The 27,224-nt window shown below is 34.3% G+C and overlaps 2 protein-coding genes across 3 annotated transcripts; both read right to left on the minus strand.

Moving 5' to 3' along the window:
* Window positions 1–351: 351 nt before the first annotated feature.
* Window positions 352–20,527, minus strand: LOC131947265 (CCR4-NOT transcription complex subunit 1). Of its 2 annotated transcripts, none has more exons than XM_059308416.1 (49): window positions 20,228–20,527; window positions 18,227–18,334; window positions 17,939–18,037; window positions 17,514–17,694; window positions 17,110–17,250; window positions 16,817–16,926; window positions 16,673–16,728; window positions 16,413–16,536; window positions 16,076–16,150; window positions 15,806–15,973; window positions 15,581–15,714; window positions 15,310–15,442; window positions 15,095–15,211; window positions 14,861–14,980; window positions 14,637–14,759; window positions 14,393–14,547; window positions 14,028–14,169; window positions 12,929–13,148; window positions 12,330–12,494; window positions 11,977–12,173; window positions 11,696–11,820; window positions 11,462–11,572; window positions 11,248–11,326; window positions 10,769–11,050; window positions 10,541–10,681; window positions 10,205–10,384; window positions 9,986–10,102; window positions 9,660–9,770; window positions 9,280–9,520; window positions 8,771–9,036; window positions 8,499–8,639; window positions 8,246–8,404; window positions 8,008–8,148; window positions 7,808–7,912; window positions 7,591–7,707; window positions 7,249–7,428; window positions 7,010–7,161; window positions 6,683–6,902; window positions 6,036–6,353; window positions 5,688–5,921; window positions 5,082–5,245; window positions 4,827–4,944; window positions 4,562–4,663; window positions 4,108–4,365; window positions 3,817–3,885; window positions 3,521–3,692; window positions 3,250–3,382; window positions 3,023–3,157; window positions 352–1,823 (listed from the first exon to the last, which is right to left on the minus strand). In XM_059308416.1, the coding sequence occupies exons 1-49, from the start codon at window positions 20,327–20,329 to the stop codon at window positions 1,724–1,726; spliced, it is 7,341 nt and encodes a 2,446-aa protein (XP_059164399.1). In that variant the 5' UTR covers window positions 20,330–20,527; the 3' UTR covers window positions 352–1,723. The 2 variants fall into 2 exon arrangements, with proteins under 2 accessions (XP_059164399.1, XP_059164398.1); XM_059308415.1 differs by having other exon boundaries at window positions 16,076–16,153.
* A 4,092-nt stretch (window positions 20,528–24,619) lies between these two features.
* Window positions 24,620–26,572, minus strand: LOC131947297 (uncharacterized). Its single transcript, XM_059308473.1, has 3 exons — window positions 26,007–26,572; window positions 25,540–25,908; window positions 24,620–25,427 (listed from the first exon to the last, which is right to left on the minus strand). Exons 1-3 carry the CDS (start codon window positions 26,535–26,537, stop codon window positions 24,759–24,761), a joined length of 1,569 nt encoding a protein of 522 aa, XP_059164456.1. The 5' UTR covers window positions 26,538–26,572; the 3' UTR covers window positions 24,620–24,758.
* Between the last annotated feature and the right edge of the window lie 652 nt (window positions 26,573–27,224).

Below are 27,224 nucleotides of genomic sequence, written 5' to 3' on the forward strand. Positions count from 1 at the left end.
CGACACTCGAGTCCCTATGTAATATTTATTGTTGATAATATTACACAATATACTTCATTTATCGATTGAAAACTATCCGGAGACGACAGCCATAGTCGGGCTACCTGTTTGGGCCATTACAAATTACTAAAATATGCAGAATAGACTTAAGTGTGGAAAAAAATTGCTTTACAGATAAATTGTTTTCAAGTTAAAAAAAACAAACAACTGAAACAATGTTAAAATTATGTGATTTCAATACCAGTGACGTAACAATAACCTTAGCATAGTAACTTTCAAGAAAGCTGTAGAAACATTAAAAAAAATCATTTTGACAGCCCTATTCCAAAACAAAGTAACAATAGACAAAAAAGAAAAACAAGTCATTTTTATGAAATGCAAATAAAACATTTATTTTACATGTCTATATGTTGACAACACACTAAGGGGAACCTAATTGTTAAGGCTGATCAACTGCCTAAAGTCGTACAATCTGGAAAAGTGAATGTCACATTGTGAGAGATCAGGTCCAAAGTTAAGCACATACTTCCGCACAAGTAGTACTAGCCTTGGACTGGTCAAACTTTCATCAAGACTCTAGGAAGCAGAGCCTCAAGGCTGTTTTAAATATTTCCTAATGTTAGATGTCCATAAATTAAAAGAGAATCCACAATAGAATGTCAAATTATTAGTGAACGAATAGAATTTGATAACTTTGTCTAAAAGTACACAACTGTTTCAGCTCTGATTAAACAATACTCAAGTTAATGACACACTTAAACAATGGCACTCACTGATCACACACAGGCAGTAGTAGTGTCATGCACTGTGGGATATTTGTAACAACTTTGGCAATGATCTAGAAACAAGACTTAAATGAGAAGGAAAAAAAGCAAGTCCACAACATCTAGCATAATATAAATCCAAAACCAATGAAATTTAAATGCAATTCTATGTACAACATATGTATAAAAGTTTCTAGTATCAGCAAACCCAGCCTTTGTACACCACTTGTGTTAAAATCATTCAATCCAAACCACTTTTTGTACACAAATACTAACCCCTTTCTATTTACACTCTCTTATATCCACCTTAAAATAGTGAAAACAACTCCAGTAACCTACTCAAAATGTGCCATACATGTCCTAAAAATATTTAACAATCAAACATAAACAACAATTCCAATTATATTTGTCTTAAAATCTTAACCATAACCTATCAGGCGTTCAAAACAAACTGAATGAATCACATTTGACATATTAAAAAATGTTACTCTTTAAAACATACTCAAATGAATTGATTAGTGCTCACAGCGTTGAGTACCACATACTAGAATCACCAATTGATTTTAAAATGAATTTTGACAAAGTTAAAACAAGCATCTGTACAAAATAATATACAAACATATTTTAAAGTATTGACAGTTTCCATTGTGCTCATGATGCACATGAGTAGTCAATGTAAATAATTTTACAAGATACGTTACAATAATTTATGCTAGATCTAATGCTTCAAAATGAAAGTCCATTTCATTAGAAGTTAACCTAACAATTCTGAATTTAATTGTAAAAAGTGAAGAGGGACATTAAAATTTACCTAGAGATAATGATAATAGACGTTTTAAAAAACTAAGATAAAATCAACAAAACCTACCACTCTGACATAAAAAAAATCAATATTTTATAATTTTAAAATGATAAAAATAATATAAGGCTTTTTATACAGGGCTAAACACTTAGGACACTCAATCTGCTTGATTGTCCTCTCTCTGTAGACCTTGTGGTCCTGGTTGTGGAGCCTGCTGTTTTTGTTGGTAACATGAACGAGCAACATTTTCAAACAACCTGAAAGTTTCATCAAATTTTGTTAAAAGATGGTTGTTCAATCCTAATTTAAAGACTAGAAAATTAATTCCAAAGTAGCTCATCATAGTTATTAAGCACATTTAGAATAATGAGATAAAGTGGTTCTGTAGGGCTTGTGTCCAGCCAGCTCAGATGGGTATTAAGACTAAAGTTGCCCAGATAAAAAGCCTTCAGTTGCTATACATGATGGTAGCATTTATTGATGGACAAGGAAAAAAGAGTAGCCCCCTTATTTATGCAGGGTGGGTCCAGTGAGCATTTGATGGTTGGCACCACAAAATGAGATGAAATTTATAAGTATATTTTTAAGCGGAGTGATCAGAAATAACTGATGCAAATGTGTACATGTAATTTAATTTCATTCAGTTGTATATTTTCATGTTGGTAATTGTTTCTGTAAATAAGTTGTTAAAGTTTTCATCAGGTCTGATATTCGATACTAGTATTATACATATCACTATTTAATTAGTATAAATGGCCAACATATCATTTAAAAGGCGTGTTGAATGGGTATTTATCCTCAAACTATGGGGTATTTATCCTCAAACTATGTAAGGTAATACTACTGGGAGTATGTTATGTAAGCTGGTCTGTCAGCTAGGCCTGTTTACAGATACAATTAAAATAAAGCATTTATAGAGCCAAAAAAAAACGTAATGAGTAAAAAGCCGGTCCTAGCAGGGGAGGCTATATTTAGTACATTTTTTTTACAAGTCTTACTGGCAAGGAGATAAAGATGGAAGAAGGAAATAATATAATTTATATACATTGTTTTCTTCTTGTTCTACTACTAGCGATTCATTATTTTTTTTAAGGTTGAGAATTCGTTTCTTCAAAATTACAGGCAACATAATAAATTAAATAAGGCTTAATTAAAGTTTTAATTATAATGCAAATAATACAGTGATACTGAGAAAAAAGTTCCAGCAAATTTTCGTGGATGTGGAAATATTTTAAATTGTTTAAAAATAAGTATTATGACTACAATAACATGTTTTTTCACCTAGCCATAGAAGAAACTAAAACACTTTTATGCCCAGAATGTAGCTGGTTAAGAACAAATACTAATCAATGGCTGAGGAGGACATTTTGGAAGCAGAATGATTAAAAACCTGGGTGTTAAAGAAGAGAGCTCTGAGAATACAAAAAGAGATGCGACTTATTATTTCAATACTTACTTTTCAATCTCTGGGGCACACCTCACAAATTCATGTTCCCAGAATTTAAAATTGGGATTCTTTATTAGCTCTATAAATGTTATAAGCAAACCCCAAGGATGTGGTCGATTGACAATCAAACGCTCAAGCAGAACCCTATTAAAGACAAAAATATTTGCAAATATTAATCTCTTATAACAGCAGTTTTTATTTTAGGCACAATAAAATGAGCTTTTCTAAAATGATACCTGGTGATCTGTTCCTGAATGGTTTGGTCATTGGCCTGACGAAACAGGTACAGTAGAGTACAGCTGAAGTAGTGAGTGTGACTGTTGGGATATCGCAGCTGATTGGCAATTGCAGTCAGAAACAGGTAACGACCTGAAGGATTTGAAATAATTGGATTTTGTTTATACTACAAATTTAACATAGCTAGTTACATATATTTCAACAATTTTGATGTACAAGGACAGAATTTCAAAGGTAAAATAGTAACTGAACTACCATAATTTAAAGTACCTTCAGTATCCAAATTAACAGCTAAATTTTGAAAAATATCCATGTGAGAGCTTGGAGCAATTGTACTCATGCTGACACCCTTATTTTGAAGTAGTGGAATTGCTTGAGTTCCAACATAAAGCACAAGTGCATTGATAAGAGGGATGTCATATCTACTGCCTTGTGGGTTAGCCTAAAATTTCAGGGAAAAAAAAACTTCAAAAAAAGAGGATACAACTTTGACAAATCTCTTAATGTGACCAAGTGACAACAACACTTAAGTAATATACTTTTTGACAATGTTCAAACAATAGTACCTGCAAATTGCTTTTCAATTCTGACAAGAATGTAATTGGTGAACGAGTTTTCAAATAGGAATCCAAATCCTGTATAGTGCAAACAAATTTTTGTTTTTTATGTTCATTTTAAAATAAATATATAGACATAAAGATGCATAACAATATAAAATAGAATTTTAATGTAACAAATGTTTATATATTAAGATTTCTATTTGTATTTAAATTTTCCTATAAAAGCAACATGTTTTTCTAAAATTAAATTAAAATATATTTTTCACTAACACATCTAAAACAACAAGTGATTCATACCTTTTTGAAAGATGATGGTTGGATGAGAGAAACAATATTTGTTAGAATTCTGGGTGCTTTGTTGATATCAGGAAGGTGTTCCACAACCAAATTAACAGTAAATGGATCAGGCAGCCTCATTGTACGGGGAAAAGCACTAAGAATCAAGTTTCGCATTTGAATGCAGTTAGGAGGAATCACATCACAGAAAGTGTAATGATAGTCACATAGAAACTCTGGGAAGTCATGTAGCAAGACAAGCAAAACTCTAAGAGTTCCCTGAAATAAAATAAATTTTGAAAAACAAACTGAATCATCTGATGGACATATCATTTAGTTGGCAAGATGTCAGTTTTTGGGTGAGATGTTTTTAAAATCATGGTTCTCACTTTTTAAATCATTTACTGGCCAATATGCTAACTTAATGATTTTATTAACAGCAATGCATTACAAAAGGTAATTCATCATAACTTACCTTGTATAGAAGCTGCATTGATTTAGTCATATCTGCATTTCTAAGGAAAGGTCCCAGGAATTTAAACAGATCAACCAGCAGCTGAGCATAAAAGCCCCATCCCTGTTTTATATTTAAACATCAACAGTTAATAAAAAAAAAAAACAAGCAATTTACTAGCTATTAAGTTGAACATCACTAACTTTAACAAAAATAATAAAAAAGCATTGCTTAAAATAGTGTACTTTTATCAACGCAACAAGAGCCAAATTCAAAAAACAAAAACCTTTTGCAGTGGTGTCAAAGCCAACAACCTTCCAATGAAAACACGATGAGAGATTAATTCCAACCAAGCGTAAGCAAATCCTGGAGCTTTAGCAGGACGCAGGATATGGAACACATGGCTATTAAACACAAGTAGAGAAAAGAAGATTACCAGATATCACGGAAACATACCAATGAAATATTATTAAATTTCATTGAAATACATCAGTTAAATGACAAGCTATAGAGCATGAAAGAACCCCAAGTGTTTACTTACCAAAATGCAGTGAGAACTTGAAAGTTGATAGCCTCTAATATTTGCTCAGGTGCATTTAGTTCGATGAAGAGCATGATGAAAATTCTATGGTATGGGAGCTGCTGAAACTCAGTATAGCGCACTTCATGGTCTTGCAGCAGCACCCCCGCCATTATGCCCAACACCTGTAAGAAATTTGGATACTTTTTAGCCCACACAAAATATTCTATTTTGTTATGAAAGATTTCTTCCAAGTGTTTATATTGTGGGTTGGAAAAAATCCACTTAATATTAACACAAGGTATCAACTAGAATATGCAATTGACTAATAAAGTAGGTATTGCAAGCTAGGTTCCAGGTGTCAACACAGCACGGTCATTGCTGGCCCATACAACTTAGAACTCAAATATAGTAGCCTACATCCACAATAAGTCTAGTTTTTTTGCATTTGCATTCTAAAAGTGTGCTATAAATGGTTTTTAAATGCTGCAGCTATTTTCCTTTCTAGAACAATATCATGATTAACAAGAAGAAAATTTAGTTATTAACGCCATAGGTTTTTTTAGCCCAAGGTTCTTTTAAAAATATATCAATGTGAAAATAAAATATTCAAAAATTTTAAGATACCTTGTTAAGTAAATTGATTTTAGTGACAGTATTGGTCTCTCCTGAATGCTTGACAAGCAGAGCTATAAGTCGAACAAAAGCATCCAATGTGTGAAAACATTTAGCACGAATCATGGTAGTAGACTGGCCTGGTTCACTAAGGGCCCGATAACACAGATCAACACACATTTCAGTGCAAAGCCGAAAGAAACGTGTTATTAGGTCATCTGTTTTTAGTATACCTTGAGTATGCATCTGCAAGAATAAAGAACATTCTTTCATAATATAATATTTCACACACATTTAATTCTTTAGACAAGATCTAAGCCATTCTTCAAATACTTATGATAAAATCAAAACATCCCTAACCTGTTGAACAAAAGCATTGAAGGCCTTAAAGCTGTCTCTGCCTGCTTGAGGTGAGTGGTACATGTTAACCCATTCTCTAAGCAAGTATTCAGTTTTCTCATGTAGCCCAGCAGGATCATCAAACTCACGAGCCTGAGTAATGCCCGTCTGCATCATTGAGGTAACACTACCCTGAACACGATCCATCAGATTTGATGAATCAGAAGAGGTGCTGTTTATCCGTAGGGATTCAATAAGTGCTGGAAGGCTGTCTGGTTGTGTCTGGCGTGAGCGAGATCCAATCATATTAAGAGCTTCAATACTGCTAGTGAAATCAGACTGAAAATTAAAGAAAAAAGAAATCTAAATAAATGATGTATTGATGTTTTAGTAGATAAACTGTCCTAAATCTAGAGATAATTGTTAGATAAGGTGGGTACTTGGGTTTCTGAGTACATAAGCAAAACAATGTTGGCATTAGGGCTAATGGTAAACTAAGTAATAAACTGGCAAATTTAGTCTGCCTCTCAGATGATACGATAGACAATGACTGAGTTTATTATTAGAATAACCAAATTTTAAGCCACATTTAAAATAATGATGTACTTAGAAATGAGCATAAAAAGGCAATTTTTAAGTAAAATAATTGACATATTTTGACAACTCACTTCAGAATAAACAACTTGTTGGGGTGCTCTGTTTTTATCATCAACACAAAGTCGCTGCATTAACTGTGTGGTAAAGTTGATGCCAATCTGGTTTAGCCCATTTTCCATAAGTGATGACAGATAACTATCATACTGAGGCATTACAACAAATCCATTGCGAATAAGTAGCTCAACAACATCTAAATTGTACCTTGTATCTTCACGACTTTGCATTAAACATCTGGTGACAAAATAAAATTCAAAGATAAACTTTTCTATATTCTAAACCAAAGAAGAATATAATTTAGTTGGAAATATTTTTTATAAGTTACAGTGAAAATTAAATACCTTGTAACTTCTTTGCTGACCCAACTCATTCCAAAAGCTCTATGGTCAGCAAAAGTCTTCAGCACTAGTAAGTGGCACTCTCTGAAGTGAAGTAGTGTTTCACCATCAGCCATTGTTGTCAAAGCATACTGCTCTGTTAGTCCTTCCACAGCCTTAAATTATAATTAACACATTAATAAACCAATTTTATGATTGTGTGAATTAGTTTAATTAATAAGCCACCAAAATAAATCGATTACCTTCTGCACTAGTTGTGTTGCTGTGTTTTTGTCTAGTGTATTCCTTGCCAAGTTGATGGCTTGCATAAGCTGTTGTAAATGTGGAATGAACATGGTAGGATTAGCCATCATATGCATATGGGCATCAATTTCTTGAACCATTTTTTCATACAGATGACTCAGTTCTTCTTGTCCACTCATCTGCAAATAGAACCATATAATAATGAATTTCACCATTTTCTTTTTTAAACAAGTATATAAACAAAGCAAAAAGAAAAATCAATAGCTCTTTATGAAGAAAAAATTAGCTGCAAAGAAAATGGTGTAGCACAGAAGAGACTAATAATTTTCTACATAAAATACCGAGGCAGTTTGTCTTGTGCCTGATGGAAGAATTGTGTCTGTGAGAGGCTGGAATCCTGGGATGTTGCGAGAGAATTCATCGTACACAGCAAGTTGTTGCGGAGTTACCGGTCCAATCTGAAACAGAAAACAATTTATTCAAATAAATGCTCAATAAGTATTTTAGGTTCAAGGGCTTTTTAGTGTTGAGGTTTTATCAGCAAATAGCAAAATGTACCTTTAGGCTAATTTGTTCTGGTACTCTCTCCGACTGATAGGTATGAACTTGAGAGTCGTAGTAAATGCGACCTTCTTGCCTAGATCTCTTGCGAATTTCAAACTCCTAAAATAAATTAAAAACCACTAGCTTTAACCAGTAAATGTTCCAACACAAATTTCATTTCATGAAAATAAAATCAACATTGTTTAACAACTTACGGGAGCTAGTTTCTTATCCATGTCCAAGCCAACACGCTCCACAGCCAGTTTCTGGATGTAATTTGCACATATCTCAACATTATCATTTGCTAAGAGAACTGCAGCTTCTTCAATGCTCTTTTGTTGGGCTGCAGTCTGTTGCTAGATGCAAGGATAAAGACATTAAACAAATAAAGACAATTTAAGAAATCTAATTCATGGGGAAAATAAGGTCAGTTAAAGACAGAAAACAACTCACTCCTCTTAAATTGCTACTGAGAGCTGATTGTATAGCCACTTTGAGTTGCTGGACCATTGGCTCTCTTGATGTAATTAGAGCTAGACCAGCACATACATTGCGTGCCATAGCTTGAGCAGAGTTTCTCATACGAATCTCATCAGAATCAAGAGCAAAATCCTGGAAAAGTTAATCATGAATTACATTTAACATTTTAGTTGTCAAGTCTCATAAAAACTAAAATTTGATATTTAAACTTTATAGGTGAGTTTACCTTTTTGACAATCTGTTCTGTAGTAGCCACAGCCACTTTAATGGCTCTTTCAGTTATTGGAACCACAAAATCCTGCATTGTGCTCTCAATTGCACCAATCACACTGTTTCTCAAAGAGATGTTGGCTTGTATGTACATTAGCTGAAAAAGTAAAGATTTTTACATCTATAATAATTAATGTCAGGACAAAAAAATTCTTATGACAAAAATTACATTATTTGAATTAAAAAGTATAACTAAAACTCAAAATTAAAAAAAAAAAACCTTCGTACCTGGTCATTAACAACTATATGTTGCTGTAGGAAGGATGCCAGACTAGTATTAATATTTATATCATGAATACTGAACTTTGGTTGAAGTGGCATAGTGCTTGCAGTTGGTCCTGCAGATAAAGGCATCACTGGGGGTGGAGGTGGAATTGAGATACTGCTTGTTGGTGGAGGAGGAATACCAGCTAAGCCATGCATTGGTAGCATGCCTGATATTGGTGGCATAGGCAACCCTACTGGTGGTTGAGATACTGTAAATGGCGATATATCTAAAGAATAAAAAAATATGTTCACCAACTAAATACAAATGATATAAGTAACCATTTCGGTACTGTCACATAAGCCAGTCTAGATTACAATGATTATAAAGTATAAAGATCACCCATTACAAATTTAAGATAATTTTGCTTAAGTGTGCTTTGGACTACTGTTTCTATTTATTGCTAATTTCTGTTACTCTGACATATTTTGATGTACAGATTCAAACTTAAGTTATTACTAAACTAATTCACCTGTAGGTGGGACAGGCTCTTCCTGGGGTTTAACAGGAGAAAGTTGATGTTCCAATGTGGCCATCCTAGTTGGATCACGCAAATACTTGGTGGGTTTAAGTTCTGAGATGATATCTATATTAAGTGTCTTGCACAAGACTTCAATCTCAAACTTGAGATTTAGCTTCAGGTCTGGTTCTTGATGAAGCTCAGCAAGAACGTTCATAATTGCAAGTGTCCAAGGATTGGGTTTACAAAATATCTGTAAAATACAACAGCAAGCTCACTATGGCAATAAGAATGATTTTTGTAAAAAAATTAGATACAGAAAAACCCATATTTAAATTATGTTTAAGAACTGTGATCAAATTAATTTTAATGCTTATAAGTTCTAATATTACCTTGCTTTTAGCACAAGATTCCAAAACTTTGGCAGTGAATGGAACAACATACAGAAGTTCTTGATTTCCTTTTTGGTAGGCTTCATAAATAAGTGCCTTTAAATTTAAATCCTAAAACACAGAAGATGTTGAGAAACTATAATTATTGCTTTTGCGAAGAAAATGTCTCATTTGATAATAACAAAATGGTTGTATAGTAAAACAGATTTCACTGGCACTGTATTTATCTGATTGTTTCTACTATCGTTCTTAGAGAAAAAATGAGGCAGGTTTCAAATTAATTTTTACTAAAATAACCACACACAAAAAAAACATTTTCAACCTACCACTGTAAGAATTGGTTTGCATTTTGCTAATGTGAGCATACCAAGCCAGTGACCAAGATTCTTTAGTAGGGTTCTGTCTGAGAAATTTGCTACCCCTTTATCACTTCGAAGAAGAACCTAGTGTAATTTATTTAAATAGAGCAGGAAATTTATTTTAATGAAATGAGCTATTTATTACATTTATATTTCTTAAGGTATTTTCTTTATAACAATACAAACCTTTATGTTTCTGAAAGTTTCTGTGATAACTTTTGATGCTAGAGATTCTATGCCAAGTGCATCAACAAAATTGGAGTAGAGTGTGTGAAAGTTTGGTTCTATGCTAGCACGCTTCATGACAAGATACTGAGCTACCCAAGATACATAGTCATTACCCATCACTTCTTTTAACTCTTCAGCCTGTGTATGTAAAAGTTAAAATACAGAATTTGTCATATTATACACTAACAATTAGTATTTCTTACAAGGGTAAAGTAAACATACTATTATTTAGTTTAAAAAAAAACCAGAAAGATTTAAAATATTTTAAAAAGATCTAACTTAAGTAACTTTTACCTTCTGATTCATATTTGCAAGGGAAAGATTATTAAATATGAAAAATACTTTGTCTTGAATTGCTTCTGATGGAACCATAACATCGTTATTGCCTTGTCCAGCTAAAAGTGTGTCTATATTAGTTGCTGTAGCAATAGAGGGCTAGGAAAAAGAAACAATACATTTTGAGGTACATGTACATGACCAGTTTTTAAAACCAAACACTAAAGAAAAATTCTAAATAGGCACCTTGGCAAATGTAGCCCCTCTTGATGATGCTGGTATTGGCGTTGGTGCAGCAGGAGTAGGTGCAACTGTGGTCGGCTGTGCGGAAGCTGATAATGTTGCACTTGTAGGTAATGGAGGTGGAGGTGCTGTTGAATTTTGACCATCTAAGCTTGTAAGTGGAGGCCGAATCAAGCTAGGAAAACTAGCCACTGGAGTCATGGGCCTACCACTTAGTTCACTTAACATTCCATGTGGCATTTGGGGATGTGGAGGTTCCTGTGATCTTGATCCATATTCAACATACTAGGGGAAAAATACATTTATAACAAGTAAAATAAATAGTTGGATGATAATTTAAGGCTTGATTTAAATCTGAGTGAGGCAAAATAAGCCTACAACTACTTTTGATTAAAAATCAACCAAAACATACACTGGCCTAGTAGCCAAGCACAAATGATTGCATTGTGTCGTAAAAAAGTCATCAACTTAATAATTCTTACCTCGATAAGGTGTGGTGGTAATTGCATGAAATGAGGTATTTGGGAAAGATGCTGGCAGTACTGAGGATATTCTTTTAACCTGAAATAATAGATTACAATTATTTCACTTTTCTTTTTTTTTTTACACAGAACATTTTTCTTAAAGTACACTTAACTGTGCATTGCTTGTTTCAATAACAATGACAAATGAATGTGCAACAGCAAAATTACTTACTTAGATTTAAAACGCTCAAGAGATGCAACACCAAAAAGGTACATATTACTATTTGGTTGTTTGCGTAAGGCCTCTAGTATATAGCGCAAAGCAATCCCAAGTGTCCAATAGCTGAAAAAGAATGTTATTTTTATTAAATGATACCCCTTAAAAAACCTTAAAAAGCAGTAATTTTGAATCCTTGACAATATCTGATTTAATTATGCCCCCAAAAAGCAACTTGTAATTTCTTACGTGACAATATTCTGTTCAATAATACCCCCAAAAAGCTGAGCAGTAATTTGAAGTTCGCGGTCTGGATACTGAGGGAAAAATCTATACTCTTCAAACAGGTTTCTAAGCATACAAGCAAACACATCCTGAAGAAAGAAAGAAATGCCTCTAGTTATCAGAATTAATTAAATTAGTTAAATATTATAGCATCGTGTAACAGATGCTCTTAAATTTATTTCTTCTTATATTATATATACTTAAACTGATCAATCCTATATTGCTGGGAATAGTTTACTACTCACCCTATTTGTTTTATCCAGTGAATCCTTAAATGATTTTAACATTGTAAGAACTTCATCAATACTCATAGTTGGTGCTGGAGGTTGATTGTAGATTTGTTGGAAATATGTGTTTGCCCTGTCCTCAACTTCTTTACTAAATGTTTGAGTCATCTCAGGGAAAATATTTGACATATCACTAGCTGGATTGCCTGGTTGCACTGAATGACAAGATAATTTTTTTATACTTCAGATTTGAAATAGAAGCAATAACAAACTATGTAAATTTACTTTTGTTTAAATAAATTGCTACATTAAATACATAACGCATTTAAATTATCAATAAAAGGTTTATAAACAACTCTAAATTTACAAACCTGTCCTATTTCCCAGCCTTTCTTGGCTTAGAGGCATGTTCAATTTTGGAGCAGTAGAAGTCGTGGCTCCTATTGAAGCAAGACTGCTAACTGGGGGTCTAGGTCCAGGACCAGGTGTGGGACCTGAACCCATGTTCTGAGTCATTGGTGTCTGCATTCCCATACCTAGTCGAAATGGGTAATAACGGACTAATTTGAGGCACGTAATTTAAAGACAGTTTAATTTAAATATTTATTTTACTTAATCAGTGCTATTTTTTATTAAAATTTTATGCTTGCATAATATATTATAATACATAATATTTTTTTAAATTTACTAAATTTTTTATGGTGGTTCGAAGTCCATTTTTTTTTGGTCCATTTTTAACTTTTTTAAGCACTGATTAAATACCAACTGTTCCCATTTGCATTTCATAAATGAGCTAAATGTGTTTAAAAATTTTTATCAAGCTATAATAATGATGAAGTTAGCACATTTAAAAAATTAATGTCATCATGCAATTCATTCAATTCCTAGTTGGCTACCAGTAACTTGTTGAATCATCTTGTGATAAAATTTGTATTTAAATCTAAAGATTATCTTCAACTTTGAAACTCACTAGACATCTGGTTGTTCATCATAGGGTTGAAATTCATGCCAGCTGCAGCTGCTTGTTGTTGCTGTTGAGACATGACAGGGAAAGACTTAGATGGAGAACCAGGAGGAACTGGAGGTCCAAGAGACAAATTTGCAATAGCTTGAGGCAAACTTTGAGCTGATGGTGGACCCACTGGCCCTGGTTGACTTAGTACTCCTCCTATATTAGGCAAAGAATCCAACTGTCAAAAGAAAAACATTAAACAGCATAATGCAATGACATCAAATAGTTTGGAAGGAGAGTATATATTTTTTTAACTGGTGTGCAACGTTATAAACATAAGATCATAAAAACTTTTGAATTTTTTCACTACTCTAAAAAATTTGATAGATTTTTAAATTAATATTTTAAGTAAGTTAATAATGGCATCACAAAATCTTGATGAAATGAAAATGATAATTATTACTGATACGAACTAAAACAAGTTTTTTCATTTTTGTCTTCTGAGTGGGCATAATTTTTTTTGAAAAGGAACTAAAGCTTACAAATGTAATATTTTAAGAATAGATTTTATAAATGCAGAGAGCCTAAACAATTTTTGGTTGCATTTAAGCCTATGGATGGCTGTGAAAAACCCCAGATAGAAATTAAAAATTCAAAACGACATGGGTAGAATTACCCAAAACATATAACAAAATTATTAAAAGAAATGTAATTCTAAACAAAAAGCATTAAAATTGTAAATAAAAAAAAAAAAACAATTAAAGTTTGTATTTTGAAGGTTAGAAAAAAAAAAAGTTCCATGCAGTTGCACATTTAATAATTTGACAGATACTTGAGATTTAAAATTTCTGAATTTGTAAGCTTTTATTTGTTATTTTTAAATTATACAGCTACTCAGAAGGCAAATGTAAAAACATTTTTATTCATTCCAATAATGATCAGTTTTACAGAAAATTGCTATGGCATTTTCCTTTTAAGAATAAAAAGCTGGCATACCAAGGTCAATGGCATTTTATCAATTCATAAAAAATAAAAGTTCATTTGAAGCTGGATTAGGTAAGAGTATTAACAAAACAAATAAAATCTTTGGAGCATGTTTTTTATAACAAAAATTTACCATATTCTGTGGCGCATATGGTGGTTGCTTTGGTCCAATTCCACTCATAGACACAGGAGGGGGTGCTCTAGGTTTAGTTAGATACATGTTTGCATTTGTTGACATAGAATTAATTGTTTCTGCTAGTTCTTGATTTAGGTGCCTATGTAAAAAAATATATTTAATTTTAAATCTACTGTGTCATTAGAGAGAACAGATAGTTAATCATTTATAAAAATGAATAATTTTAATGTTTTCAAGCAAAATGTAAACAGATAAATCATTAATTATCAAACAAAATGTCAACTTTTAAAAAACTACAAGCAATACTGTAACTTTTACAAGTATTTATTTTTACGTCTCATAAAAATAAAGATGATTGTTACCCTATCCAATTCCTTAAACAATGTAACATAGTAATTATAGTTTCAGGTGGCAACTGTTGACTACGAGCTTGTGGTGGTTCTTCTTTAAGTGGCAAGCCCATCAATTGAGGACAGCGTCTCTTTAAAAATGTCACACATGCTTGAATAAAAGCTTCCTGCAAGAGTTTCAAAATATGAACTTGTCAAACAATGTATTCAATACTAAAATAGTTCAAAAGTTATGCGCGAATATTAAAATTATTACCTTATGATCTGTAATCTTATCATTTAACCATTTATCCAATTTCAAGTATTCTCGTCTTGAAGCAAGACAGGCTAAGTCTATGACAAAGGCATATGGGGTTGCATTCAGTAGCATCGAAAGTGCCTGAAAATAAAATGTCAAAATAGATATAAACTAATCCAAATAAGTTGATAGAGAATGCAAAAATTAAAATTTAAATTGTGTGAAAGTATAACTAGTCTAACCTTGAGGTCTTGAGCCACATCCAAAATTCTAGAGAGGCGGACTTGGTCATGAGGTTCACCTCTCATATACCACTCTGCCATTGAATGCATGATCAATGTACGTATTGTACTGGAATGACCCTGTAAAGTCAAATTGTAAATGAACTTTTCTGCTGTGTTTGAAACAGCATGACCGAATACAGTGAATGACCTACAGAAATTATATAAATCTTTATTAAAAGTTAAAATATATACCTGATGGTGCCATGCATAATGTAAAATAACGGCAGAATTGCTGTGCTGACCCAGGAATATAGGCATCAAGTTTGCAATTAAATCTGTTTTCAGTCGGTTTACAGTTGCTGGCTGAGGCTGCAAGGAACATTTACAATACAGAACAATTAGATATTGTGACCTTTTTCAGTTCAGCTCACAAACAAGATATTAGTTGAAAAAGAAACAATACTTACAGTTATCTGTAAAAGAGCTAACACAAGAATATCAGGACACTTATTCATTGGAGCTTTAAAAAGATCTACTACTTGAGCATGGTGGCCCCCATCAGACAAACGAAGCAGCGTTTCCACCAAACTCAAACATTTCCTAAAAGAAGAAAATATATTAAAGTATTTTCAAACTATATGGAAAAATGCTCCATTTTTAACTTTAGTACATTAACAATTTTTGTTGGGGATATTTGCCACACTGGAAAATTTCTATAAGTAATAAAATCAGCATTACCAGGTAGCAATTTCACGATCATCTTCATTTGGAGCAGACTTAAGAATGTCTATCACAACTGTTGGAGTATCACCTTTGTGGTCGGCAAGACAAAATACATCTGGATGTTTCAAAGCTTGTACAAGAAATGATAGCTGCAAAAAGAACCAAAAACAAAGTTTTTTAAGGACTGTTTATAATTTTAGGAATGAATAGAAACCATTAATTGTCAGTAGCCTTAATTACCTGGCCTTCTGTGTTATTCCAAGGTTTATAGATATAGTCTATTGGGAAAGGATCCTGAAGACTGCGTAACAATGCCTGTACAATTATTCGTAATCCTTTTCTTCCAGAAACAAGAAATTTCGGATGATCAAGATTTGACACAACCTCACGCCAATTAATATGAGGATTCTGATTTTTCAGAAACAATGAAAAAGTGTTAATTCAAAATAGAATACATGAGGAGTATGTTAAGTGCATTATATCTATATAATAAAAAATTGTCATGCCCACCATTTCTTTAACTATCTGGAGAAAAACATCAACATTCCAAGTAGATACCCCTGGGACATCCTGGTGATCAATCTGCTGCTGTAAAAAAAGGTGTTACAACCTCCATAACTTTATTAATGACCTGCTAAAATAATTAGGATAATACATAACAGATCTGCTCCTCAACCAACTCCAATAACATCGAACATACTCTAACCAATAGATTGTTATGTTTAGGGTTGTTATCTTTACACTAGCTTTATTAAAATAGGGGCTTATAGATAAACAATAGATACAATGGGTAATATTGTCTATTGTACATGGAACTAAAATAAGACAAATAATCCAAATCACTTACATGTTGCCCATGATCTCCTAGGCCTACAGGTGTGCGGGCCATCATGCCTAGGATTCGAGCAACAGCAACAGGTGTGATCTCCCTCGCTCCACAAATAGTTAGAAGATTGCGACATTCATCAACACTAAATAAAGAGAATAAAAATTTTAATTAATATAAATAACTAGAGATTCATCTTTCAACACGAGTATTAAGTATTTATTTTAATGGTGATAATTTAAAACAAAAAAATTAAATCTGGATAAATGGGCCTTAATTACCTAGCTGTGCAGCTATAGCCACTCTCTAACATAAGCTCAGCAATACTTATGTCAGTCTGTAGAAGATTTTAAAATATTACTAATTAGAAATGGTTTCACATAATATAAAAAAGTAATAATTTTTAAGTACAATAATCTTTATACCATGTTCTTTTTCATTGTTGCCAGGTCTCTAAGTTTTTTTCCAGGTATGTCTTCTAAGCTTGGGTAAATGAATGGGCTAATGATAGCTGGCACTCTTTCTCTAGGAAATTCTGTTCAAGTTTTGTAAAAAGTAAAAATTTTTAATGTACACTAAGGGAAAGAAAATGAAATAGATTATAGAAATTCAAAATGGATGAAAAGAACTGTTTCATCATATAGAGTTATTTATTAGGAGCTATAAAAATCAAGTTAACGCTACATTGTTCCTCAAATTATTTACTGTACTATCTCACCTCTTCTAACAGTTTTTAAGAAGGTGTCCAAAGTCTCTTGAGCAATGCCAAGCTGCTCTCTCTCTATTACAAGATGGGAAAGCAGAAGGTGAAGAATCTCAATATCAGAGTCTTGGAGTCCACCCTCCTGATGGCCTGTATCTAAAATTTAATTGTAAACAAAATTAACCATTTTAGTATAATAAAAGGCTATTGGTTTTTTTACCAATACATTTTATCTAACATTTGATATTTTATCTTAGCTTAAAAATCCATGGATAGGGAAAGGGCTGATAACTGTACTGGCCATATCATCTTGTCATATGGAAATAGAAATAAATGTAATCTATATCTTCCTTATTGACCAGTGGATTTTTTCTTTAAGTAGGGGTACATTGCATTAATGAGAGAAAAGCTAAACATACCAACATCCACGTAAGATCTGATTAGCTCTGGTAACTTCTGCTTTGCAAACTGAAGTGCAAAGTTAATAATATCAGATTTGGAAGAGCTGAGAAGAGCAAGTGCAACTGCTACTTCCTGCACACGTGTGAGGTGCAATACTCTACTGATTTGAGGAAAGAGGTGTGCTGACGGCTTGAGACTCTGAAATATATTTACAGGTAAAAAAATTAATCCTTCTTTAGGCTATGTCTTTTTAGGTTTTTCTCAACTTGAGAAGCTGTCATACATGGTTTCTTCTTGGACTATGTTTAAACAAGAAGTTTACACATTTATTTTACATTCTATTGAAATTGTGTAAAATTGTTATTGCACAAGACTATCAACTAAAATATTACAAAACAAGTTACTTCCAATATAAAAATGTTGAAGAATTCAGTGAACTTACATTTTGTTGCTGAAGAGGGTTGTCAATAGAATAACAAAGAATGGAAATAAAATTCGGCTTTGTCAGTAATGCACCAAATTCTTGACTTAAATATTGAATCTAAGATAAGAAAAGAATACCCTTGATATCATCAACATAATAGCCAAAATTTAAACATTAAAGGCAGACATGCCTCACTATTAGCTAAAATAAATATGACATTAATGAGTATAAATTATGCATTGGTGTAAGAAAGAGAAGACCAGTTATTTACAAGAATCAAGCCCTCAAAAGTAAAGCTTTCTGTACCTGGTGTAAATCTTTTCCACTGCTTTTACCATCTCCACTGAAGTCGATGTGTGAAAAAAGGCACCTAAAAAGATGCCTATCGGCTTCAGCTCCGTGCTGGTTTACAAGCTGTAATGATTATTGGTTATTTTAAAAAAACATTTATGGATTCATTATTTTGCATATTCTTCTCAGAGTCTGAATAGCAGCCATGCCTATTCAGATCTCAATCCGAACAGCTGCAGCCATATATAATTTAACATGAATCAAATCATTTTTAAAATTATTCAATTGTTTAGCCTAACATGCGTTAATTTATTAATAATGCAAAGGGACAGAATGTTTTTTAAATTACCTAGTAAAAAAAAAAATCAGTCATAAAATAGAATGTTACCACATTTGTGAGAATTTAAGCAAAAGCAAGGAATGTACTTTCGAATAAATATCATAAATATGTTAGTTATTGCAGCTTTGCATTGTGATAGTCCACTGCTGTGTTCAATCAAAATTGAGCCAGCTGTTCAGTTCAAAAGAGAAAAAAATTCCACAAAAAATTGTGTTTCTTAACTTTGGACTAAAATCACAAAATTTTTTCTAACATAAGAAGGCAGAGGATTCATTTATTTATTATCTCAAGTTCAAATCATGACAAAATTTAGCAAGATTAGCAATGTATTTATTCGCCATAGATAGGACTCTAAAAAAACAAAATCAACAGCAAGAAACCAAAGCGCGAAGTTTCAGGGTTACAGGTCACTTCCGAATTTGAGGCCAGAAGACAGACTAAAAAATAGAATGTTTATGAGTAATTTTCCTTTAAAGTGGCAAACTTAATGGTGGACCTAGGTGGACTCATATTTTTTAGCTTATCAATGAAATGAGGACCATAGTGTTCAAAAGTGAGCTGGCTGTTTTTTTTTATGCAGAGACTGGCATGTGAAAACCTGACTGTATTTGTTAATTGAAAACAAAAAAGCCTATCTTTTTTTTGGCAAAGGACAGCATGCCATCCATTTATCTGTAGTCTAGCATTAAATTTTTAAAACAATAAGATTTTGCAAGATGCACTTAATGAGATTATGGTAGATACTATTTTCTCATCGATCCTACTTCATTAACAGGCTGTATGGTATGACCACTGTTAGGATAGAAGTCACTTCCACTTTTGCAATTAGACAACATTCTACAGATGATTTTAGACACCTATGTCTGATAACACTATTAGTTTTATGGTTAGAAATTAGGGTTAAGCTATTGTAGTACTGGGGTTTGGGTTAGCATTCAAATTGGCAAGACGTGTGTATTTTAGTTAACATTATTATAACAACCAGTCACCTTACAACCCTTTAAAAGAAGATTCTATTATCGGACACTGGTATAAAAATTTCCCCAATTCTACAAAACAGTAGGGCTAACTAATTTTGGTTAGCCCTACTTTTTAAATATTCTCACTAAATTTAAATTTTCAAATGCTTTTCTGCCACAAATAGGTTTTTTTTAATGTTAAAAATCCGCCATTTTGCTCATGGTAAACATTTTTAAAAGAAATTCTAAGAAGGTCACTGGACTAAGACGAAAAATCGTCTGAAGTCATGTGTCTGGTGTGGACGCCATATCATTGTTAACAACCAGCCCCACCTCCTGGGTAGCGAACAATACCTAGAGTCTAGCTAGATCTAGATTTTTTAGATCTAGATCTAGATTACTTTCTCATTGCAAAATATTTTCGAAGTGACTACTCTGAAAAAGATTTTATGCCACAGCGTATCTTTTTCCTGCTATAATCGGCTAAATATTTTTGTCGACAATGTCAATGATATTTTGTTTGGAGCCAATGTCATCACTTATATTAATAAGTCAGGGTTATTTTGTCAGGGACAGGGACAGTCATGGACCATTTTGATTTTTGACCAGGCACCACCTAATTCATGACTGGATCTAAAATCGACTTGAAGCTAGCCCTATCACTTATCGAAGTGTAAAACTGTGAAGAGATGATTATACTGGCAACAAACTTCTTACGTGATTTATAGCAGCGATGCTTTGTTTGTAGTTCTTCTTGTTCAAATTGGCAACTGTATAACTTATTTCGGATAACGCAAAAGAAAGCGGGTCCAAATTCATATTACTCCATAAACATCAAGGCGAAAGCCCCAAAACTCATTTGAGGCTTTCTTAGAACGACAAAAATATAATCTGGATTCCAAAATCCTTTCAGTAAAGTCAAAACGGGGTTGTTTATGGGCCAACATCAGGAAAGTCACACGTTTAAAACTACATATTCAAGACCCTCGACATGGCGTCAGAACGGCCATGTTTGGATTTTACAAATGAGAAAGGGGACAGGAAGTATGATGTTCACTTCCAAAAACATAGATTTAGACTTCCAACAATAAATACAAATCAAATAAAGTTTTCTAACGTTTCAGTTTTAATTTAATCCATTTAACTATTGAAAATTTGAGGTCATTTAGATCTACATTCAACTATTTTTAATTTTTACCCAGAGATATTAAAACCGAATAGGCACAATTCTAATTAGAAAATAAATATCGTTTTATTACAAAATACTAATATGATTTTGTGCAAGATCCAAGATCAGAAAAAATGGAGCAATCTATAAAGATAATAGAATCACACGAGCCGACCCGCGGCGTATCAAATGCCGCTATTTAGTTCGATTTATTTTCTACTTTTCAGTAATTCATAATTTGTGAATTCGACAGTACCAATGCTGCCACTGAAAATATTTGCTTTAAAACACTATCAGTAGGTCGTTAAGGACTTTAACCCCCCCCCTCCTTTCCCCCAACCCCTACCCTACACCCCCCCCCCCGTGAAAGCAGCCTCCTGTTAGATATAGTTACCTCCCCTAAGTTTAAAATAATTTCAAACTAAATTATCTGCCCCTAATAGCCGTCGCTAAACCCAGCTCTACGATTGTAAACATTTAGCGTGAACCACGGCTCACCAGACCATGTGGGGGTGGGGGTAGTAGGGATATGCCTAGAGAGGAAGAGATGGGGCTGCTAGGCGCACTTACAGCTTGGTGTTTTCTATGGTCTCCATGAAGAGAATCATAGATTCATAATTGACCAACTGCTTACAATACAAACAATAGAGTCTATTGCCAACATTGGACCCCATGTCATGAGGCGTAACATTAGCAGAAGCTGATTTTTGCCTTAGAAGTCCATGTCGAATTGTTTACAGATCCACAACCATATTTGAGTTAGAATGTATTATTTAATGTAATGAACATTAACGATAATAATGGTTCTAAATAATTAAACGCGCTAGAAAATAATACACAACCACAACTTGCATACACGAGGAATATAAAAATGGTTATTGTCGCATTTCTATGCACACGTCTCTCCTCTATAATCGTTTTTAATTATAACTTTATTAATTTGAAGTGTTTTATAACATATCTATTGGAATTTTTCATTCCAATAACAAAAACTGAAATATTGTCCCTTCAAAGTTGAGTGATAAAGACTGCCGTGCAGATCTTGGCCACATGCGTTGAGGCGTGGGGAGGGGGGGGGGGGGCTAAGACCATTTTCTGGACAGTGGTGTCTTTTTTGGAGGATTTTTTTTTCCAAAGTCCAGCTGCTGCTAGTACTGCCGCTAAAAAAAAAACAATTCTCGGCTCCTGATAATGCGAACTGAAATAGTTCACTATCATGCCCAATTTGATGTTGTGCAAATTCCTGCTTTTTAGATATCTATCACATCTTTTCATGCCAATCCAATTTAATATATCTGCTCTTTATATTATACGGGTTGGACATATGGGTGTCAACCACACATATCTACTGAAAGAACCTCAACCTACATAGATCTTAAAGTTATGACCATTCATATTCAGCTGGGAAGATGATCTCAACCATGTAACATATCAAGTCGACACTTCTTCGACCGATTTCAGAGATCGTCCCTTTTCCGTGTCCTCACAGTCCCCTTCACAACAAACCGCGTTTGATGCGGTAGTTAATTTAGTTATACCTGACGTCAGGTTTATATGTAAACAAGATCCACACATATCTCTATATAAACAAGCTCGGACCTGGCAGTGACGACTTGCACGGACTTACACTTTCTAGTGAAAGGGAGGACGGGCTAAAAGAGTATCAGCGACACTTCTTTGTTTCTCTGCCGCCTTCGCCATACTTCATCATGTAAGCTGAAGGTGCGATGTGATTCCAGCCTTTAAGCTTCATGAAAAAGGCTTTTCTTTAGCCGATCTTCCCCTTGTAATCAACTAAACAGTTCTACATTTGTGACTGGATCAGCTCGCGTGGAGTCTTAAGAATGTGCTGCAGAGGCGTAGCGACCCTTCCCGGCGCCCGGGGACAAACTTTTCGATTTGCACCCCCCTCGAGATTTCGATTTGCACCCCCCCTCAACCTTTCAATTTCCACCCCCCTCACCTTTCAATTTATTTTTTTCAACCCATTTTGGCGCCCCCTAAGCTCGGCGCCCGGGGACATATGTCGTCCCCCCCCCCCGCCCCCCCTCGCTACGCTACTGATGTGCTGTTGACTGTGTGATAGAAGCTTAGTGTCATCACCAGATCCAAGTCACCAAGCCGCTGTTCACCAATATCCTTTCAAGTACTCATCAGGTGTTTCAGTCACGGCCTAAAAAAATACAGAAAAAGAGAGCAAACTTGTCACAATCAGCGTCGCATTTTAAAAACTGTATATAAACTTTGGTGGCACCCCGTATGATATAGGCCACCCTTAATTATGTTTTTTTTTAAATACTAATTTAATTTAACACATTAAAAAAGTGATTTACCATGATATGCGGTGTCGTATAAAGAAGCCTGCTGTCCATGCAAGATCTAATTTGATGGAGTCATGTATAGATGCACATTTAGTTTTTCCTCTAAAATTCTTAAGCGCTTTTTGTTCGAATCCAATGGACACTGTAGTGAGCTGTAGTGTCATAATAGATCGTGCTGTTGTGCTGTTTTGTGTGTGTATGATGATTACATTATGCGAAGTGACCAGCGGCGTATCATACGCCGCTATTTAGTTGTTTTATTTTCTACTTTTCAGTACTTCATACTTCGTGAATTCGACACTACTCTCTCTTCCTCCCCCCCTCCTGCCATCGTGAAAACAGCTGTCCCTAACGACAGTTTACAGACGACAATGAAAAGACCAAGCAGAACTTCTAACCTCTCCTTAGTTTCAAATCGTTTAAAAGCTAAATTATCTGCCCCTGATAGCCGTTACTAATTCGACCCGGCTCTACGATTGTAAACATTCGGGGTGAATAAAAATTTTGAGGGGGAGTTGTAGTCTGAGGTGTGACGTCATTTTCAGTGTTTCTTCCAGACTTTTTTCTCCGGGGGGGCACTTGAAATCTTCGGGGGGGCGGTAAACTTTCTTCGGGGGGGCGGACAGTGTTAAAAGTATATATTTTCTATATAAATTATATAAATTTCATTTCGTTCGGGGGGGCGGTAAAAATTTTTCGGGGGGGCTTCGCCCCCCCGAAGAGATGCCTGGAAGAAACTCTGGTCATTTTAGAGGGGGTCTGGCTTTTTGTGACGATGTGTGACGGAGGGGAGGGGGGGGGGGAGAGGTAAAAAAAAGCGTGATGTCATTTATGGATTACCCCTATTTAGGAAATAGGTTAAAATTTAGATATTTAAGGGGAGACTCATCAGGTTTTGCACTTTTTTTCCAAATGCCTGTTTATTTACTATATTTCCCTATTTTATGTTCACATAAGTATCAATTAACATTTTAAAACTTATTTTGAAGGTTGTTTTTTAAAAAAAAATGAATTAGGTGATGATCTTGCGCTAAATTTACATAGTTTTAGCTAAAATCTATACGGAAAGTGTATTGCAGACCCAAATCCAGAATTAATTGAAACTTCACAGTTTGCTCTGACTAGTACTATTCTACTGAATGACCAAAGGATTTTTTTTTATCTTATTTAGAAAATTTTATATCATTTTTTTTATGATATCAATTTCGGGGCGCAACAAAAAAAAGTCAACCCATACAGAAAAAAAAAGATTAAAAAAAAACTAACAAAAAGAAATAAATTCCCCTAGGTCATTCAATAGATTAATGTATGTAAATTTATCATAAGAAATTTCAATTGTGTCTGACATTTCCTTTTTGAGTAATCTTCCGTATAATTTTATAAAGTAACGAAAATCATAAAACAGAGAAAAACAGGAAAAACCATTTCAAAGTGGATTTTATAAAAGTAAACATGTTTATTTACTAAGAAAACTTATATTTCAATTATCAATATGCATTATTACACATAAATAGAAAAAATGTACAGGCTAAGCTGTCAGATAAAAAATCTGAGATCAATTTACAAACATATACCTCAAACAGCAAAAAAAAAAAAAAAAGAGGTAAAATTGTGAATTTACATTTTTTTTTTTAAAACTCATTTATTTATGTGCAACAAAGTGAAAAACATTCAAAGATCAATTAAAATAATGTAGTAATAATTTACAATGATAAAAATGAGAAACTGATGACACAAAAGAGAAAAGAAAATAATGAACCTAATCATCGGCAGCCCCCGCTAAATAAAGATTTCCCTCTGCAACAGCTAAACCCTCCTCCCTGCTAATATTATCTAAAGTCCTCTTAGCCCTCCTACGCTTTACCTCAGTCATTTCCCCCTTCTCAGCCCTACTAACTCTAAGCTGATCCCTTTTAGCACCCCGACTTTCCATTTCCCTCGTTACACTGCAGCCTATCGCCTCAACAAATTCTAACACCCCTCTAGACCCCCTGTTGAAATTGGCTACTGCAAGGGCTGTGGCTATAGCTACCCTTTTACTGCCAACAAATATGTGCTTGGGGCAATGAGACCACACTACTGAGTGGAAGCTTTCATTCGCATTCTGGGTCATGCCCAGCAAACACCTAGACATAAGTTTATCCTGAGTTAGGCGCTCATAAACTGGCTTCACATATTTAGCCACAACTTCGTTCAAAAATGTTTTACTTTTTTTTTCATGGCTGGGAATAGCCTCTCCTTTTGCCACTGCCTTCTTATAGAAGCACCATGAATTACTTCCTTCAGGACACAAATCATGTGTTGGCTTGGTGTCAGAAGATATGGAGTGGTAAAATGAAGCCCAAATTTTGTTTTGCAGCTCCTGGATACTGCCATTGTTGCTGATGACAGCATTCTTGTAGTACCGCTGCAGCAAGCCTATCTTAGCCTGCAAATAGTGTAAAGAAGCAAAAGAAATTTTACAAACCCGAATTAATATTAAACATAAAATGAAACAAATGTTGATTAGGTTGCAAAAAGTAAACTGATTGGAAGTATACCTGTGTCAAGCTTCCGGATTTTGTTCCACCCAGAGTCACACCTCTTTTCTTTTCATCCGACACCAAGCTCCTCAACGCTGTTCCCAGTCTCTTGCTCACATGGTTTACACACTCCTCCTTCTCTATATCTGTAGTCCCGTAGGGTGCCATTTTCTGCAGCTCGGACAAAGTTTTTGAGTCCCCATCACTAATAAGTGTAGTATACCTCAGGGCACTCTCCAAAGACCTGCCCCAAAGCACTTTGGCAGCAGCTACCTCCATTGCCCCAGCTGACCCAGTATGGTTAGCGCAGCAGTCCTGCTTGTGCTCCTCCACCCATGCAGCATAATCTGGAGAATCCTTCATATCTTGGCCAGTGGTTGCGCATGTCTGAAAATGAACAACAGTTAGTACAATATATTCCTATATTCAGGAAAATGAAATTTTATGAACTCAATTTGCAAAAAAATTAATCTCACTGAACTAACCTGACAATAACTGGACAGTACGTGGTAATCAATTACCAGTCCCGTCTCCTGCTCTATAACAGCCCCAATTCCGTGCTTACTGGTGTGGCCTCTTTTCTGCCAGGATCCATCAAAACTGACAGCCACATCTATTGTCTCTGAGCCGGTTGCACCGTGAACCTCTCTAACTTTTCTTATTGATTTTTCTATCTGTTTAGATGAAAATTCCTTAGTGGCACTGAAAATTGCATTTGTATGCTCATTGAATGCATTGTGGCTCATGTTGCATACTCCTGCCACACCACAAAATCTATCAGCTCCTCCATAGCCAAGACCAGCATTTAGCATCCCTGCTACAAACCGGCGGTTGACATCATATGTATAGGAATCGATTTTTGCAGAAGACATGGTACTAGATACCTCCTTATCGCATGTACCGCAGTGGATAATGCAACAAAGTGCCAAGCCTTTTGACTTGCTGCTGTCTACCCTCAATTGCAAAGTAGCCTCCTGGCAATAGGGGCACAAAAGATCTGCAAACAGGTTTTGCATTACATGCAAGTCAACAAAGCCTCTGGGCAGACTTGACGTACACGGTGAAGGGGAAGTTTCATCTGTACCACAATAAGTTAGCTTCCGTTTAGAGGCAGAATTTCTTGGCTGAATTGGATCAGCCTGTGCTTCATTCCCGTTAGGACTCTCTGTCTCCCCAGTAGAAGATGCTTTCCAATTAGCTAAGCACCGCTGAAGTTGCAACTTTCTAGAAGATTTTTTGGTGTATCTCCTGCGAGCGCTTTCCTTCTTGTACATTGCTGTGCTGTTAAAAAAATATAGGCACAGTAAAATATTTGTTGTAAATAAAATGAGTATTTTAAAATGTATAATACTCTACTCTATAATCCAGTAGGATCTAGATTCTAGACTGAAGCTAGATCTAGATCTAGCATTCTATTTCTAGATAATCTAAACTTCTAGATCTAGACTTGTTGAATTTGATCTAGAAATCTAGATTTAGTCGTGTAAAATCTAGATCTAGTCAAACTCTGATCTAGTAGTACTAGAATCTAGTTCTAGATCTGTTCTAGTCTAGATCTAGACTAGTCTAGAGTTAGAGGCTAGTCTAGTAGAATAACTTTAGTTTAGATTATTCCTAGTAAAATGAACTTTCCATCAGCTTAGTTTTAACATTCTTGATACAAATTATTAGATTATTCTATTAGGCAAACATTATTTAGAAAT

The sequence above is a fragment of the Physella acuta genome, unplaced genomic scaffold (genome assembly GCF_028476545.2).
Source record: "Physella acuta isolate Inbredline_101_S28 unplaced genomic scaffold, ASM2847654v3 ptg000591l, whole genome shotgun sequence".
Lineage (NCBI taxonomy): Eukaryota > Metazoa > Mollusca > Gastropoda > Physidae > Physella > Physella acuta.

What these genes read in the sequence shown, in the direction of transcription:
- LOC131947265 (XM_059308415.1), bottom strand. Translation starts at nt 20,329, where the DNA reads ATGAATTTGGACCCGCTTTCTTTTGCGTTATCCGAAATAAGTTATACA. An exon ending in GGAATAACACAGAAGGCCAG is followed by an intron (nt 15,715 to 15,805) that starts GTAATTAAGGCT and finishes TTCTTTTTGCAG; the next exon opens with CTATCATTTCTTGTACAAGC. An exon ending in AAACTTTCAGAAACATAAAG is followed by an intron (nt 10,103 to 10,204) that starts GTTTGTATTGTT and finishes AAATTACACTAG; the next exon opens with GTTCTTCTTCGAAGTGATAA.
- LOC131947297 (XM_059308473.1), bottom strand. Translation starts at nt 26,537, where the DNA reads ATGCAAAACCTGTTTGCAGATCTTTTGTGCCCCTATTGCCAGGAGGCT. An exon ending in TACTGTCCAGTTATTGTCAG is followed by an intron (nt 25,909 to 26,006) that starts GTTAGTTCAGTG and finishes GTTCATTTTCAG; the next exon opens with ACATGCGCAACCACTGGCCA. An exon ending in AATCCGGAAGCTTGACACAG is followed by an intron (nt 25,428 to 25,539) that starts GTATACTTCCAA and finishes CACTATTTGCAG; the next exon opens with GCTAAGATAGGCTTGCTGCA.